This window comes from Etheostoma spectabile, chromosome 12 (genome assembly GCF_008692095.1).
Source record: "Etheostoma spectabile isolate EspeVRDwgs_2016 chromosome 12, UIUC_Espe_1.0, whole genome shotgun sequence".
NCBI classification, from domain to species: domain Eukaryota; kingdom Metazoa; phylum Chordata; class Actinopteri; order Perciformes; family Percidae; genus Etheostoma; species Etheostoma spectabile.
In genome coordinates, this window is record NC_045744.1 from 17344571 (window position 1) to 17362835 (window position 18265).

Sequence of the window (18265 nt, forward strand, 5' to 3'; positions counted from 1 at the left end):
GTGTGGTTGTTTCTAACTGCCAGTCTGCCGGAGGTGGGCGGAGCGTAGGAAAGACGGGAGCTGTCCGGTGCTGAAAGTAGCGCCCTTAGCAAGAAAAGCGAGGGTGGTGGAGGTGCTGAAGGCTTGTCAGCGACAAGAATGGAGGAGCAGCCTGTCAATAAGATTAAATCGAAATTATTCAAATTCGGAGTCCGCCACATTTGTGTTTTGAAACTTCAAGATGTTCAAAATTCAAATGGAAGTCGATTAAGTAGAAAACACCCTCTGTGTGTCTCTCACACCTTCTATTGTTGGCATATTGCAGACCTACACTAAAGCCTACATTGCTGCATCTGCCAATGAGAATATGGCTGAGACACTCATTCATTCAGCAGTGCAGACGATACATTGAATTGTCTTGTCTTTCATCACTGGTGATCTGGAGAAGCTTGTGTGAACACAGCAATGGGTGATACTATAAATGCGGCAATGTTCAGACTGTCAGAATCCAAAGTATAGTCAATTTCTTAGTTGGTGTGGAAACGACAGTGGCAGAAAGTGGAGGAGTTCTTAAAAGGCATACATGATCAGAAATGTATTCTTGTTGTTGTTGTTGTGTTGTTGTTTGGCTCATGTAGACTATGTGACAAGACATTTAGACAATATCAATTCATACTTGTGGCATATCACAGGGGAATAATGTATAAGTGCTCACAGTGAAGATGTATAATGCACAGTTCCTAAACTCGATACGACAAACCAACATTATTTGCATGAAACTTAAACCTCACAAACTGCAGGGATCTCAAGCACTGTAGTTCAAACCAAAACATCATTTTATAGCATTAAGCCTCTCTTTAAAGGAACTATAGGGCCTTGAACACAAACATATGGAGACAAAAGTGTCCCCTTACTTTTGGCCTTACAGTTAGACACAGTTAAACAGACATGAGACACACAAATATAAATTTAGGTGCATGTGAACAAGGGAAGTCAGAGCCTATCTCTTTCACTAAATTTACACAGTAAAGCAAGGTTGGACATCCCAATCTGTGCTGCCTGTCTGGGTTTAGATACTTCCTGAGTCCATCTGTTGTAGATCTTAAATTAAAAAAACATGAAAACATTAATGTTGATGTTGTGTGAGTGAGTGTTTGTGTTCATGCTCCAAATCAAGCCTCACAGTGCCGCTTAGCTTTTCTGAAATCATTGTAAACCATGGCCTCCATGGACTTATTACTTCAGTATCTGTCGGTCTGCTCTGAGACTCCCAGGGGCTCATCAATGTAAATGGGCGTTGCAGTCTGCAGCCCTCCCGAGGTGACTCGCAGGCCGTTGCCATGGCAGTGGAAGGTGACGACTGTGGAGATAGCCCCATGTTGCCCACTGCAGCCCGTGATAAGGAAGTGTAACCTGTCTGGCCCTGCAGCACATCCACCTCTCACACACATTCCCACTCATGTACTGATCAATCTGTGCCAAAATCAGTCAGTCATATTTGGACATGTTAAGGACAGATATGCGTTGGCAGGTGGGTAAATGGTGACAGAGCAGATGATACTGACACGCAAATACTTGCTAATCCCATAAATCACTCTTTCATTCATTCTGTATGTTGGAATAAATGACTAAGCAGCCTCCGGACCCCATCAAAAAAAGGTGACAGTGCCAAGCAGTGAGAAAGCATCAGAGGCAGAGAGACTGTACGAAGCAACTGTTCCTGCCCCCTCTATTTCATCTTCTTTTACAAGCTGCACTGCCTTCCCTGGCCTGATGAATATTTGATAGGCATTTGCTGCTTCATCTGCATGCTTAACAACTTGAGTCCATACAACCACAACAGTGGTAGAGAGGCTGATGTACCAACCATTCGTTCACCCACACTCAACGTTCTCCCAGAGGTTCCTTTAGATTTCTTCAGAAAGGTGCAAGAGAAGAAAAACACGCTCATGAGCAAAAATGCATTTGCTCTGATTCCTTTTTTTTGTCTGCTTTGGTACCATTGGGATCTGTATTTGAACTTAAACAGGTCAAATTGCTGTCAGTAGGAAGGTGGCCAGTCAGGGCCTAATAGAAAAGTGTACAATGTCGGGCTTTTAATAGTGGGTTTTAATGAAACTCTGGAGGACATTAAATAGTCATTCTTTAAAAGGGTATAGTTGTTTATTTTTTATCAGAGGCTTAACATTTTCTCCAAATTCCATAGAGTCATCTTCTGATGTTAAAAGCTCTAGTCTTACCCACAGCTCTTCATCTGTGCTAAGCTAATAAGCTGTCCACAACTTTAACGTGAGAAATATTTTTATACTTTGGTTGTTGTGACGCTTCTGGAAGTATAGCAAGACTGTTGGTTTTACAGTGCACCCTTGACTGGCAAATAGGGCATCAGGAAGGTTACAGAGAGTGATGATGAAGAATTATGAAGGAGAAATGATGAAAATAACAAATACATTGCTTTTTTAAGCTCCATATTATATTTAATGTTCAGCAGCTCAATGTAAGTAGCTCAAGCTCTGTCACTCATCAGAATTCTGAGTCAATCAACTAGTTTTTTGGAGGTATGAAACAGAAACAGGCTATCAAGATTCAAATTAGGGAAATAGTTAAAGGTTCATAATAAGTATTCTGTTACTTGCCAATGCTCGGGCTGCCAGATCACCCACAGTGTCTTGATGAAGATTAAAAAGACTGTTGAAAACTACTATGTTAATTTCCCTAGGTATAGACTGCCAAAGGAAGGACAGTTCAATCAACTAATGCTGGTGGGAAAAAAACTTTTCCATCTGCAACAGCACAAAATGTTGAATGGTCTGAGTGTGTATTGTCTTATCAAATGTTGGCAAAATACGTTTTTCATCTCTTGACACGTGTTCCCCTTGGTACAGTGATGGCAACATTCTAACATAAATTGAAGCCTATCCCAGCACACAATTGGCATTTGGCAAGAGCCTGTGTAAACGCTAATTTGCAAGTCTATTACAAGCCATGCAACAAATAAACAAACACATTCATCCTGAAATTTATTTCAGTAGACAACTTTAGTGAAACCATGTCACTATATTCTTTAACTGTTGGAAGGAAAACTAAATTACAGAAAGGACCCAACGCTGGTTCTACTTACTGTATAGCCACAGTATAATTACTAGGACACGGCGTCTCTGCAGAGAAAGAACAAATCAGTCATACCATCTGGTAACATATAGAAGAAATATTGATTTGTGCTGTTGAAGTCAGAACACACCTGCAAATGTGTAAAGCGGGCAGTTCACCCTGCGTAGTAGTTGGTGCTGTCTCTCACTGTTGGACAGGGAAGAGAGTAAGTAGCACCTGTGTCCTCAAATTTATTAAAGAAGCAGGTCCTGTGTTGGCATTGGTGATTATGTCCCGTCTCATGCCTTTAAGTAAGGGGTCCCTCTGTACCTTGCCTGGCCTCTGTACAAGTACATGATCCAGTACCAGTATGTGATACTCCTTGGTCCTATTAGTTTAGTTCAGCATTAGATCGGTACTGTTTCCAACAACTGTTGTTTAAACCAGATATGCACAAATTACAGTCTATGTCTAATAGTGCAACAGCAGCTGAGACTTAATTCAATCACAATTCACTAGCAAGAAGCACACCACAACAATATGCAGTTTAAAGATTTAATGAATTATTGATTATGAGGATTATTGAGAACATAGTAATAGATTTGGATGGTAGGTGAGATTAAGAAGAGATGTTGGCTGGTTGGTTGGTCCGGGAGGATGTATTGGAGACCGGGTGAAGTGAGACTCAGTGTGGGGGTTCCTTATTAGGTGCTTTCACCTCATCTGATTTCTCCTCAATCGTGCAAAGTTCTTACTGTACATAACTTAATCCCAACTAGGCCTACTGAAGACAAGACATGTGATCTGTATGCATCAGTGTCTTGCACGTTTCCAAGAAAACTCTGGGTGAGACATGACACCCTCATCTACAGTATTAGGCACCATCTGACGGCACACATACACGTAGCCAAAAATCACCCCCATGTAATCCCCTGTGAATTATACTGAGGAAGTGGTGTGTGTGTGTGTGTGTGTGTGTGTGTGTGTGTGTGTGTGTGTGTGTGTGTGTGTGTGTGTGTGTGTGTGTGTGTGTGTGTGTGTGTGTTGTTGTGTGTGTTTGTGTGTGGGTGTGGGTGAGTCTGTGTTTGTGCTTGAAGGAGGCTCTATGAGTTGTCTTGAACTATGCAAGCGAAGCGTGTACAGACAGGTGTGAAATCAGTTGTCAGGAGAGAGTATATAGCAAATATACTGTAGAGCATAGCTAAGAACTGTCTTCACACTCATACACAGACATGTATGTCTGACTGAATGTTAGTTTACTTTCTTCCTATCGTTGTCATCAGACAGGCTGAGTTTTTCGCACAACTGACACACAGCAATGAGTCACTGTATAGTCAAATCAATGAAATATTTAGTCGTTGCTGCCCTCTAGAGGTTGATTGTGTCTCTCATTTGTGTGGTCATGGAGCTGCTAAGTGAATACTAGAACGAATGACAACACTCATGGCAATTACCTCGGGTACTGATTCATTTCGGGTGTAATGTTAGTTTCACACACAAAAATAGATGAGCCACAGAGTCACTCACCAAAGTCTCGATAGACTTTTTCCAAAATGTACCACCTGATTAATTAATTAATTTAGGGCTTGATAAGTCAAATGTCCAAAATCTATGTAGTAACAGGATTGTCCCTGACTAATATTTGATAAGAGGAAAGGCCATTATTGTATTGTATCTTGACTTTCCCCTATTGTGGTGTTTTCATGCGTTCAGCTAGTTATGGTATTTCCGATAGCACTCAAAGGTAGCATGACTGTGACCATTCAATTCACGACGACAGAGGAAGTGAATGCATCAGCTAGCACTTTGTTCTGAATAACCGCTAAGTTGCACACCTTACACGCAGTGAATAAGGTAATGTATAAGATTTTAAGTGTGACAATCGTTCCGTCCATTATCTAGTCGTTTATCGTGGTCAGGGTCGTGGTCTGTCTGACATACAAGTACCGTTAGTTAGTTTGCTAGCTAGTTAACGTTAAACCAACACTTGCTGTTAGCATATCTGAAGCTAGTCAGGCACTGCTAATAGGCGCTAGCTAACGTTAGTTAGCTGGTAGCTGTAGGATACAAAGGTTTAGAAGGCATTCTGAACTCGTAAAGACGTTGATACCGGAGACAATGGGTGATACAGAGTGTGTTGTCTTGTATAATTATCATCCCAATGTGACGTTAAGTAATGCTAACTTGGTTTCTTCCTAACTTCCAGTCATGTTTACGCATGTAATTATGACTTAAGTTAAACAAACTAATGTAGCTCTATGACGTAAGATGAATGGATTACGCTACTATACTGAAGTGTTACTTTAATTTTCTTCAAATGAATTTTGGATAACGATCTCCTATTGTAACATATTTCGAGTGCTCTAAATTGTAAACATTGTTGCCCATTAAAGCTACTTGGTCTGAAAGTAATGTGTACGGACTACAGCTTGACTGGCACCACTCAGTGTGCTTTTTGCCTTTTCAGAGATCGTTTCTGTAAGGATTGCCATATGGATCCTCCTCTGCCACCGAAGAACCGGAATCGAGAGCCAAAGCGCAGCCAGAATCAGTCGAGCACTCCTCCTCAGAAAGACGCATATGCCAGGCTTCTCAGCCAGCATTGCAGCAGCAAGTTCAGTCTGTATCTAGAGCAATATGCTAAGGACACAGCATTTCAAAGGGAAGGGAATGGGCCAACCACACTGCTCAAAGTTCAGAGTGACAGGCAGAACATACCACAACGAAAAAGGGACCAAGTGCCCAATGATTTCTCTGATTCGAGTGACTTCTCCCCCTCTTCCATGAAAAGTAAAGGAGAGGAGAGTTCTCTGTCTTTATACATGGAGAAACTAAGCACCCGCAGTGCTCAGCCGGACTGTGAAAGAAAGCAGGGTGTGTCTGACAGACAGCGATGGGGACAGAGAAGGGACACCGCCACCAGCCACGATGGAGACGTCGAGTCTGGTGAGGAGCTCAGCACTTTAAAACCCAACGACTCGAGGAAACACCAGAAGCAGCAAAAGAAAAGCAAAGACTCTAACAGAGAGGTCACCTCAAAAGAGGCTGACTCATTTGTTGGACATCCCCAATCCCCAAAGAAAGCCAGTACAAGTGGACAGGAGCAAGAGAAGATGAAAAAGTTAAAGAAAAAAAACCTGCCAAAGCACCCGGAAGAGGAGAAAAGCAGAGAAGGGACATCAAAGTCTGGGTTTGACTCTCAGATGTCCCCTTATGGTAAAGACAACACAATGCAGCAATCCAGAGGTAAACTGTAGGTTAGTTTTTGAGATCTTAATTCTCAGCAGGTGTACCCACATTTTATTTGGTATAAGAAATTAGTTGTATACATGTGAGGGATTAAATTAAGGAGTAAAATTTTCTTTTCTCTTTTAGCTTCAAGTGCCAATTCTCCTGCTGAAAAGAGTAAGAACAAAGGAGGCAGAGGATCAAAGAAACAGGTGTTTGAATCCTACATGGCATTTGAGGAGGTTTCCCATGGCCTTAAAAGAGGAGAACTCATTCAGGTAAAAACCCAGGGTTACTGTTCCTGAAACTGTATTCAAATCTGTATTGAGTATGGCTAACAGACTAAACTGGAATTATTTCCTAATTTGACATACTTGCAGGGGCAGTTAAGAATCAACCCAAAGAAATACCACGAAGCTTTCGTCCCATCTCCTGTAAGTTCAACACAGAATGGATTTGACACGTGTCAAATGCAATGTTTTGCTGCTTCAACAACTTGTTTAATGGGTCCCTTTTTTATTCTCGCAGGATGACATAAGGGATATATTTCTGGATGGGATTGTGGCTCGTAACAGAGCATTGAATGGAGACATAGTGGTGGTGCAAATTCTCCCTCGGGAGCAGTGGAAGGTAAACTGTAGTAATGTTAGGCCTGCACGATTCATTTACGATTTTTCAGCTAAGAATTGATATCACGATTCTCTGTCACGCTTATTTTCTCACGTAGTGTAATGTTTATTGTAGACCAAACAAAACAAATTGTACCAAACAGATTTTTTTTGGCACATTGAGCATCACCACACAAGCCTGTAAACACAAGAGGCCTTTGCTAAAACGGCACCCAAACTGATCCAGCAGATGTTGTTTCTCAATTTATTTCAGTTAAGTTTTTTTTTTTTTTAAGAGAAAGGAAAGCATTGCAGCGCTATGAAGCGCTTTAAAACCTATTTTATACAGTCTGTATAAAACTTACAGATGAAAGCAGTGGCGTTTGTGATGCAGGAGGCACTTAAAATTAGTCAGTCATTAAAAAAAGAGTGAATCAAGATCGCGATTTTTATGACAATTTATTGTGCAGGCCTACAATCTATGTACAGCATAGTTTTAGTTCGTAAGCCCCATGTCTTAAATATGTGGCTTCTTTTCAAGTTGTATTCATATTATTATAATAGGCTCCATCTTAGCCTGACGACAAAGGCATGTTTGTTTAGGTTGTGAGGTCAGATACTGACTGTGATGGCACCAGTGAGTCAGAGAGCTTGAAAGAAAACATGGTGCAGAAAAAGACAGCACGCACCCCCAGGCCTGATGTTACTGTGGAAGACCAGCATAGCGACCAGGATGAACTCATCCGCAAAGTGCAGAACACCACCCTCACTGACACAGGTACTGTGAAGGAGTTGTGATTATAGCAGCTGTTGCCTATCACAATCAATATAGGAACTTGTGGTATCTTTGTTTGAATATTTATTTTCTGGTCTAAAAAGAGTATCAATGCACAGAAGCAAAAAAACAAATAAAAGCAATAGTTCAGCTAATGCATCTCAATTTTTCCTTTCATCTGATGGAAATAGAAGAACTTCTGGAAGACCCCTCAACACCACAGCCCAATGGGGAAATACTTCAAAAGACTGCTAAAGTGAGTGTCCCACCTTATCAGCTTTGCTGTATTTCTCATATTACTTTTTTTACCAAGCATTTTCCAGATAAAACTAACCATAAGAATACAAGGTTTTAGTCCCTGCTTAACATGAAATAACAGCAGGGCTATAACAGCATCACAAGTAATGCTAAAGTGCCAAATCAACTTCACAATTTATAAATATATACACTACCGGTCAAAAGTATGGGGCCACTTACAAATTTCCATTCCACTCGATGTTAGACAGAATACCAGCTGATCTGAGTGGGGGGCTGATCTTTAATTCAATATCTACATTGCCCATTATCAGCAACCATTCATCCAATGTTCCAAAGGCCCATTCTGTTCACTAATCTGATATCATTTAAAAAAAACTAACTGAGAAAACATTGGAGAACCCTTTTGCAATTATGTAAGCACATAATGTAATATGAAAACTGCTGCGCTGGTTAAAAAAACAATGCCACTGATCTCAACTGGTATTCTGTCTATAATGGAGTGCAATGGAAATTCCGAAGTGACTCCAAACTTTTGACCGGTAGTGTATAAATAAAAACTACGCATTTCTCATCACTGAAAGGCTTTTTCTAATAAAAGGAACTAAAAATCTTTTGTTTGCACTAACGATAAACTAAGATAAGTAAATTTCTGCTTGTTCTTTCACTTGTTCCCTCAGCAGCAATTTGTCATTTTTGCTCAGGATATTAAATAAAACACTGATTTGTCTGGCAGGTGGTGTACATTGTTGAAAAAAAACACTCGAGAGCTGTGACAGGCTTCCTGAAATTCCTACCAGATAAGCCTTTTGCCATGTTCTCCCCCGTGGACCACCGGGTGCCACGGATTAACGTTTTCCTAGCTGACTGTCCCGAAGACTTTAGTTCCCGCCCGGGGGACTACAGTAACACCTTGTTCATATGTCGGATCACCAGCTGGGCAGCCGACAGCAACTTTGCTGAAGGGTGAGTGTTCTTTTCAAAGCTTGATGCAGGGAATCACTCTTAACAGTATAAACCATATTCACAACCAACCGGACTCTCTCCTGATGTTTCCTCCAGCCAGCTTGCTAAGACACTGGGTCAGGCTGGAGAAATTGAGCCAGAGACGGAGGGCATCCTGATAGAGTACGACGTTGATTTTTCGGAGTTCTCAGATGAGGTGTTAGACTGCCTTCCCAAGAATTTGCCCTGGACCATCCCACCTGAGGAGATGAGAAAAAGGAGAGACCTGAGGTAGGACTGTGAAGCCCATACATCCTTATGTAGCTCTACATTCTTATCCTTTTTTATGAATGTGTGTGGGAACATGCTACATGAGACAGAGCTCTATAGACCCAGACTGCTAACACATGATTGCTTATGATTGGGCTACTGAGAATTTCAAGCTGTTCCGTCCAATTAGGGCTGCATCTAACCATTGTTTTCATTGTCAATTAATCTGTTGATTATTTCTCAATTAATTGTTTAGTTGCTCGGTATATGAAATGGTGGAAAATGTTAGTGTTTATTTTAGTGTTTAGCGTTTAATTAGTGTTTTGAAGAAACTACAAAATATTGACATTTAAGAAGCTGGAATCAGATTTTTTTTTTTTTACTTCTTTTCATAAAAAATTACTCAAACTGATAAATCTATCTTCAAAATAGCTGGCGATCAATATAATAGACAACTAATCAATTAATTGATTAATTTTTGCAGCTCCACATCTAATGGCAGCAAAAGAGTGTATTATTTCTTGATATATGATATGTATTTATATAATTCACAAAGCATTGTTTTTGTTATGCAGGAAGGAGTGCATCTTCACCATTGACCCTTCTACCGCCAGAGACCTGGACGACGCTCTGTCCTGTAAACAACTCCCTGATGGTAAACTTAACTCAGGAGCTAAGTGATGATAATGATGAACATGAATTTGGATATAGATACTATTTTGCCAGTGGGATGTCTTGTGTTGTGTCATAGACTGTCTTTGAACACAGGTAACTTTGAGGTGGGAGTCCACATTGCTGATGTGAGTTATTTTGTGGGGGAGGACAACGCTCTGGATGCCATTGCTAGCCAGAGAGCAACTAGTGTATATATGGTTCAAAAAGTGAGTGCTGCATGACCTGTTTATTTTATTTATAGAATTAGCTTAACTTATTAATAACTAATTCAGAACTCACTGTCAATGTATTTTGTCACTGTCCAGGTGATTCCCATGTTGCCCAGGCTGCTGTGTGAGGAGCTGTGCAGTCTGAATCCTCTCACTGACAGACTCACTTTCTCTGTCATTTGGAAAATCACACCGGAGGGGAAGGTATGACGATATCAAATTCATGGACCAGTTAGAGTTGCACTCCAACAGAAGGAGGTTAAGTTCATCGGGTAGTGTCTGATGGCTGATTGATTAAGCTGAAATTGTGCTGCCACTTGCTTGTTTTTTGTTTATTTTCTTTCCTGTTTTGTGATTCATCTCATTGGTTCCACTTCACCTGCCCAGATCCTGAGTGAGTGGTTTGGCCGCTCTGTCATCCGCTCCTGCGTGAAGCTGAGTTACGACCATGCTCAGAGCATGATCGAGGCCCCTGAAAAGATGTTCTCCGCTGAGGAGCTGCCACCTGCGGACCCTGAGCACCCCATTGATGAGATCCATCAGGCTGTGCTCAACCTGCACTCTATTGCCAAGAACCTCCGGGCTCAGCGCTTCTCCGGCGGAGCCCTCAGACTCGACCAGGTTAGTACTCGTTGCCTTGTGTTGAACTCTGACCTGTATGGTAGGGTTTCCTTTCATGCAGTAGTTAAGAAATAGGGCATGATAAAGACTGTGTAGCTGTGTGTTTCAAATAAGAGTTCATCAACAAAGATATTTATCAAGGTTATTTGAGCTGGCCAACACTATGTAACACAACAATACTTATATAGAAAGTGTTATGCACAAGACCCAGATTTGTCAGCTTTCTGACAAACATTATTTTCACGTACATGCCTTGTGTTTTCTTTTTCTTTTCTTTTTAGTTAAAACTGTCTTTTACCCTGGACAAAGAGACCATGATGCCTCAAGGCTGCTATGTTTACCAGTACAGAGACAGTAATAAGTGAGTAACATTTATTTGACGAGACACATGAATAACCTTTTGTTAAAATGTGTCTCTGAATCAATCAGGAGAATAGTCCTCCTTTTCTTTGTTTCATTTTTCCACCACTTTGGCCATTTAACCATCGTCCATAACTCTGTTCTCTAGGTTGGTGGAGGAGTTCATGTTGCTGGCTAACATTGCCACAGCCCACCACATCTACTCCAGATTCCCTGAGCTGGCCCTGCTCAGACGCCACCCTCCACCAAAGACCAAAATGGTGGATGAGCTGCAGGAGCTGTGTGACCAGTTGGGAATCGACATAGATCTCTCTTCTGCAGGAGCGTTGCATGTCAGTACTCACAATGCAGCAGATGTAGCCCCGTTTCTAATGTCTCAGAAAAAAATGCTTTGTCCTGCATTACAAATATTGCATTTCTTGTCCATTTGACGATTTCTTTGTGTTTGTTAGTATTTCCCTCCCTTAGGAATATCACAAAGTATCTAACGCTCAATAAGTGATTGACAAAACATTTTATTTACTTGAAATGATCTAATTTCTAATCCAATGATTCAAACTTTCTGCTTTTCCAACATACAGAAGAGTCTCAATACTACACTTGGTGATGATGAGTATACCACTGCCAGAAAAGAAGTCCTCACCCACATGTGCTCCAGACCCATGCAGGTTAGACCACTGCTGAATGGAACGTTCCGTTCTGTTTTTGTCTACTTGAGCTTTTATCCATTCATCAAACGTGCGTGGTATACATTTGCTTTTGTAAAGCTAAAAGACGCCCACTGTCATGTAATAGTTGTTCATCATCTTACCATATGGGGTGGCGGTAGCTCAGTCAACAAGGACTTTGTTTGGTAACCGGAGGGACGCCAGTTCAAGTCCCTTTGTGGACCTGGTACGGAGTGTGGACTGGTAGCTGCGAGGTGCCAGTATTGCCAGGTCTCATTAGCATATGTATGTATTTCAGGCTTGTGTGTAATAATGAACAACAGAGTGAACAAATTAAATTTTCCCTTTGCAGGATCAATAAAGTATGTCTTAATCTTAATCAGAGGGGAAAAAACATGAAAGCTTTCCAGTAATTTATTGTTGGTTATTGGTATTTCCCAGATGGCGTTGTACTTCTGTACAGGTGCACTCAAGGACGCACAGTTATTTAAGCACTACGCCCTCAACGTTCCTCTCTACACTCACTTCACATCCCCCATCCGACGCTACGCTGACATCATTGTCCACAGGCTGCTGGCTTCCTCACTGAGTATGTACCTTCTCTTCAAAAGTCTCTTTTGGACACACAAAAACAAACGCACACATTTTAACAAATAACACAATGTCCTTTGTTTTTAGTGCTGTGGTTGTATTGGAGGACATGTCTGTTTGATAAAGTAGAAAAAGAAATGCAGAACAGAACAAAGCAGTCTCAGATCTCCCATTGTTTGCTCTGTTGCCTTTGGCCATTGTTTCTGCCCGCCCTGCTTCTGTCTGCTCCTATTGTGTGTGTTTATGTCAGTTTAATGTGTGATTTTTTTTTTTTCTCATACTCATTATGTGTGTGTCTGCCCACTGAATGTTTGCATGCAGATTGTGGGCCTAATTTGGGGCTGTCAACAGAAGAAGTCCAAAAACAGGCATCCCACTGTAATGACAAGAAGACTCTATCCAAGAGAGTCCAGGAGCTCAGCTCTGAACTCTTCTTTGGAGTGTTTGTTAAGGTGGGTATCCACGCCACAACATTTTGTCAAGTGGGACAACATACTTTTTTTTTTGTTCAAGATGTACATGTCTGTCCTTAATGCTGCAGTGGCAAAAAAAAAAAATTATTGATCAACCTGAACATAGGGCTGGGCAATATATCAATATTATATCGATATTGTGATATGAGACTAGATATCATCTTAGATTTTCGCTATTGTAATATAATTAAATGGCATGTGTTTGTTTTTGTTTGTTTTCTTTTCTGTTTTACATTAAATTAGCATTACAGTAAGTGATGTTATTACCAGACTGTTCTAACTGTTCAATTATTTGCCTTTACCCACTTATATTTACCCATTATATATCCATAATTGAGGTTTAAATATCAAAAAACTCACTATGTGTCTATAGTAAAAGCCCCAATAGACAATACCTAAGTATCTTTGCGTTATCGATATTGAGGTATTTGGTAAAAAAAATCAAGATATTTGATTTTCTCCTTATTGCCCAGCACTACCTGAATGTAAATTGTTTAATGTTGATAGATAGAGATATATATATATATATATAATTTTTAAATGTGCAGTATGTTTTTTTCTGAAATTAGGCCTTTATTTCTTTATTTCTGTGGCTAATATTGTCGGGAACTATTGCTTTGACCCTGGGTGAACGTTGAATTAATAACTTATTTTGTATCCTCAAAAGAACAAAGTGCTCAATAAATCCTGTAAAAAAAAAAAAAAAAATGTAAAATATGAAAAATGTAAAATAAACCAAGGTTTAAACCAGTTCCTTAATGTCATGTCAAACCCATTCTCAGTATGCTGAAATATTGTTTTGGGTCTGTGCTCATCAGGACTGTGGCCCGCTGGACTCTGAGGCCATGGTGATGGGAGTGCTGGATCAATCCTTTGACGTGCTGGTACTCCGATACGGAGTACAGAAACGCATCTACTGCAAGGTCAGCTCCAATACACTGCATTTACAGGGAAAGGTTTCAGTCCTGATACAATAGCTGCAGTTTCGGCTTTAGGGTTCGTTATACTTTAGTGCATACATTTTTAGTAACGGTAGTGTTTTTAGAAATTGTCTTTTATATTCTAAATACCTCTTCAGTCTTGTTGTTGACATAATTGCCATTTTTAGAGATATTCTTTTGACTGTGTAAATGGCTTTCAGTTCAGCCTGGTTATACATTTCACAGCCGCACAGAATTATTTACCCCAAAAACGCTCATCCAGGAGAGAAAAATGAGACTGTCCAGAGAGTGATGTGTGATAGTTCAAAATAAAACTGTCCAAGTCCACACTGCAGTGGTAGGTCAAGTTTCATCTGAAACAGTTTGAAACCATTTGTTTCCACCTTCAGTCTGTTGCCGGCTTGGAGTCGTTCCACCATCGCAAGGTGGGGAAGAAATCCGAGCTGACTCTGGTCTGGACACCAGAGGACCCAGAGAAAGCATCAGAAGAGCAGGTGAGAACCGCGGACACTGAAAAGGCTTTTGTTATGGTATAGGCTGTCAATAGGAAAATATAAATATTATTTAATAGGAACAGAAAGGGAGAATTTAATTTCAGGTTTCATGGATTTTTAGACCTTTTACTGTGTGATTGTATTTTTGTGGGAACTTCAAAACGACAGTAATAAGGTGGTTATGAGACACATTAACTACTTATAATTGTAGCACATCATCTCACATATTAAGAACTTAGATTTTTCAAGTTTTTCTTAAAAAGAAGAAAACAGGACTACTAACTTGTTTCCTGAACAGTTGGAGGGGGTTGGGGTTAGGATGGTTGGAAGGTGTCTTTGACCAAGCAAGTTGACAGTGTAAATTGCAATAATCATGTCTTGTTTTCACTTACAGGTTATTTCAATCTTCACGTTAGTGGAGGTGCAGCTGAAAGCGGACGGTGCACCCATGAAATACAGTGCGGTGCTCAAGAGGCCTGAGGAGAACAAGTCATAAACACAACTGAATTGCACATATTCTTTTGTCGTCTGGTGGTAGCAGTTTAGGAGCAGTATTCTTGTGGTAAGCAGGAAAATCTCTAAACAGGTCAGAGTCACATTTCAATGGAAATTCCCACTATAAGTTTCACTCTTAACCAAAAGGCCCATCCCACTGTGTTTCATATGTTAGCCCACTTACTGCAATCAACCTTCTTGCATGTACATGACTGTTGCCCTTTTCCAAGGCATAGTATGTGTCCATCTAAGGTAGAAGGCACAAAAGGCAAGTTTACTTTTTTAGGATTATTTTTTTAGGGCTTTTATTACCTTTTATTATAGAGCAGCTGGAGAATGACGGGGTCGGATTCAAACCCAAGCCGCTGCCAAGGACTACTAGGAGTTCACGTTTTAATGAGTGAGTTAGTGGTCAACCTGGCAAGGGTGACTTAACATGACTATATTCTTCAGAAATCACGTGTGCCCGCCTGTGTTTCTTGTGTAAAGGATAATGGGGAGATTGCAAGAGAGGGAGGCTAAATTAGTCAAAGGAAGAAAAACCGGCAGAGAAAAATAAAAAAAAAATAGCTACAATGATCTTTGTGTGCATCTCTGATTGGGCCAAATAAGGATAGCCAGGCACAGGGGTGGATCCAGGGTTGGGGATTTTGAGATAGCTGGGTCAGGGGCAAAGTTGTTTTTTTTTTTGTTTTTTTTTTTCATGCCTTTTTTTTAATTCCCCTCCCATTTCTTAATCCCATTCTAGTCCCCCAATACTCCCTCCCTCCACATTCATCGGCCCAGTGCGAGGTGGTCTGATCTTTATCTGTTTGGGATGGAGGTATAATAGAATAAAACAAAACAAATTTGAGTAAAGCATATCAAAAGATAGGCTATCTCTCACTGTTCACGAAAGTGAAAAATAATTTGTGTATTGGCCACGTGATTTGGATCCACTCATAAATGTAATGGGTTCTTTTTTGACTCCTCCTACACGCGCCAGTAGTTTTTCCCTAATAGTGCTGGAATTCCAACCGTAATAATGAGAGGTAATAATGGCCATCTTGAAAGTAGAAACAAACAAACAAACAAACAATTACAAACAATGGTTTGCCAAAATGGTTGACTGGGTGAGGTTTGACATATGATACATAGTGAGTGGTTACAAACTTTTAATGTTTTATTTCAAGCCTTGATGTTCTCACTAATATGCCCATTATTGTATGCAATTTAGTGGATGGATTTCAAATTGAATTGTGACCCAGGTCTGACAGGGAAAGATCCAAGCAGCAATTAGTTTTAGTTTGCTGTTGATTAATTGACCTTTATGAGGACCGTTTTTATGTTAAAGAACTGTTGTACACAGTCCAACGTTTAAAAGCTGATTTTCAGTTTAATATCAATGACTGCTTTCCCTATTCAAGATTGAGAAGAGAGACTTATTTTTGAGTTTTTAAAGTTCAATACACTACTGCATTTTACCTTTTTGGCTGTCTTTGACTGACCATGGTTGCTAGAGTGAAGCTGCATGGATCAAACTGTAAAAATGTATTAGTATTAGCAAAGTAAAACCTTTGACTACAGCAGATTTAATGAACAGGTATATTCACGTCTGTAGAGAAACAAAAGAAAACACCAACCACATGCCATCCTGGACTTTTTACTTTGCCGGATTTATTTGTAGTGTTTTATAAAGGAAGATTTTCCAGATCTTTCTGCATGTGAATGAAAGGGCTAAAGGGTCCCCTCAGGTCCTTCATGTCACAGTGATGAAGTACAGCTTGTAGAACTTTTCATTTGATTTAAATTCTTACAAGGAGGGTCTCAGGAGCTAACATATTGTTGTAGTCTAAACAGAGGCACATTTTCTGCATTTTGTGTGCAAGACAGACCAAAGTAGAATTATTTCTCAACTCATTGTTATTGTTTTTAATACAAAACATTGGAATGACTTGAATGAGAATTGCCGCTGAAGTTGTTGGTGGCCTCGAGTTTTTACTGGATTTTATGTTTACTATAGTGCTTTAAGTGCTTCCAACTGTTGTAGGGTCTTTAATGCTCAGACTTGATTTGTGGCACATTTAATGGACCTCATTAATATCGTCAGAATATCAGCCTTAATTTAATCAAGCAAAGATTAAATAAAACATTAGTGACGCTGCACATTTGAAGTGTTTGTGGGCCTCCATTTTGCTTCAATTGAGTCAATGTGCCTCTATTTAGTTGTCCGTGCCATGAAGTGTCATACAAATGATCTGCTATGTCTGCGCAATTTAGTTTTATTTATAAATCTCTTTTGTTCGACAGATTGCTTTTAAGCTTTTCAGATTTTTGGAAGACCATTCGCTAATGTTTTTAAGTTATATTTTTACATAAACTGACAGTTTGAAACATGGGCTTTAAATGTATTTTAAAAAGGCAAGTTTATGTAAGTACTAGTGCAAAACAACTGTACTCCCTTAGTAGGATGTGTTTCTGTGATTAGCAATTAAAAGAAGAAGAATTTCTCACGTCACATTTGACAATTAGTTATATTGTGACATGTAACTTTGATTCTGGTCAGTATTCTTTTGTACTTTGCTTAAGTACCATAAAAAGATGGTTGTCCTTGCCTTATGGAAATAAATACATACATGTGTGACAGAAACTGTTTTTCTTTTTTCTTCTGAATCTTACTTTAAACATAACTAGTGGCCACTGAAGATGAGAAGGAAACCAGTTCTACTTAAACACAAAGTAGTAATCCGTTCTGCCAGTGACAATTAACTCCTATTGCTACAATCGGGCACTGCCCTTGTCCGCTAAGTTTATCTCTGTGTTCTTTATTGCCAGGGAGTGTTAATGAATCCACCCTAAACCTACAGCTCCAACATATACAGTAGAAGATAGTGAAGAGTGTGCAACACTGTCATGCAATTTCAGGTCTGCTTAAAGCTGCTATAATCAATATAATTTTTATTTTAACAATTGATCACAGGGCTCTTGTATATGAAAGGGTCATTTGTAGTGAGGGACACACAGAGAACAAAAGTGATTTATCCCTAAGCTTTATGGTATCTTTTAGTCATAGTTTTGGTTATATGGCCCGTATCTCAACTGTTTTGGTACATTATCACCGCATTGGCAGTAGCTTAGTTTTGCATTTGTCAGGGTAGACTAAAAAATGACTTGATATTACTGCTAATGGTACACCTGGATGCATAAATAAACAACTCTCATCATAATATGTCAGTGTTGCATTCACAGCTTGTTTCTACTGGCCTCAAATGGCCAAAAGCCAAATTATTTTGAAGGTATGGTTTGCCTTGAGGTGTATTTTTCAGACATGGACAATTCCACACCTCAGTCCTTGGTAACTTTTGTTGAATTGCAGTGACTCAATATTTTAACAGTCAAATTAACGTGTAACGTTTAACGGAAAATGTTAAAAGTTCGCTAATCCTGAGTTACTGGTTATACCAGACCACTTAAGGCTGAAACAAAAAATACTGGGTGCATTGATTAAAGCAAAGGTTCTTTTTTATTTGCAACACATTTTTAGCTGCCGAAAGAACGTTTTATTTCAGTGTCTTCTAAATGCTTAGCATCACTTTAAAACAATGCTGT

At 39.8% G+C, this 18265-nt stretch overlaps 1 protein-coding gene across 2 annotated transcripts; it reads left to right on the top strand.

Annotated features, from left to right (window-relative positions):
• Positions 1 to 4811: 4811 nt before the first annotated feature.
• dis3l2 (DIS3 like 3'-5' exoribonuclease 2) lies at positions 4812 to 16294 on the top strand. Of its 2 annotated transcripts, none has more exons than XM_032530874.1 (21): positions 4812 to 4923; positions 5537 to 6315; positions 6445 to 6575; positions 6678 to 6731; positions 6826 to 6927; positions 7509 to 7683; positions 7872 to 7936; positions 8672 to 8901; positions 8998 to 9171; positions 9726 to 9805; positions 9919 to 10031; positions 10131 to 10238; positions 10422 to 10655; positions 10937 to 11016; positions 11164 to 11347; positions 11597 to 11683; positions 12125 to 12272; positions 12596 to 12726; positions 13566 to 13670; positions 14078 to 14182; positions 14577 to 16294. In XM_032530874.1, the coding sequence occupies exons 2-21, from the start codon at positions 5562 to 5564 to the stop codon at positions 14676 to 14678; spliced, it is 3162 nt and encodes a 1053-aa protein (XP_032386765.1). In that variant the 5' UTR covers positions 4812 to 4923; positions 5537 to 5561; the 3' UTR covers positions 14679 to 16294. The 2 variants fall into 2 exon arrangements, with proteins under 2 accessions (XP_032386765.1, XP_032386766.1); XM_032530875.1 differs by having other exon boundaries at positions 5537 to 6285.
• The last annotated feature ends 1971 nt before the right edge of the window (positions 16295 to 18265 follow it).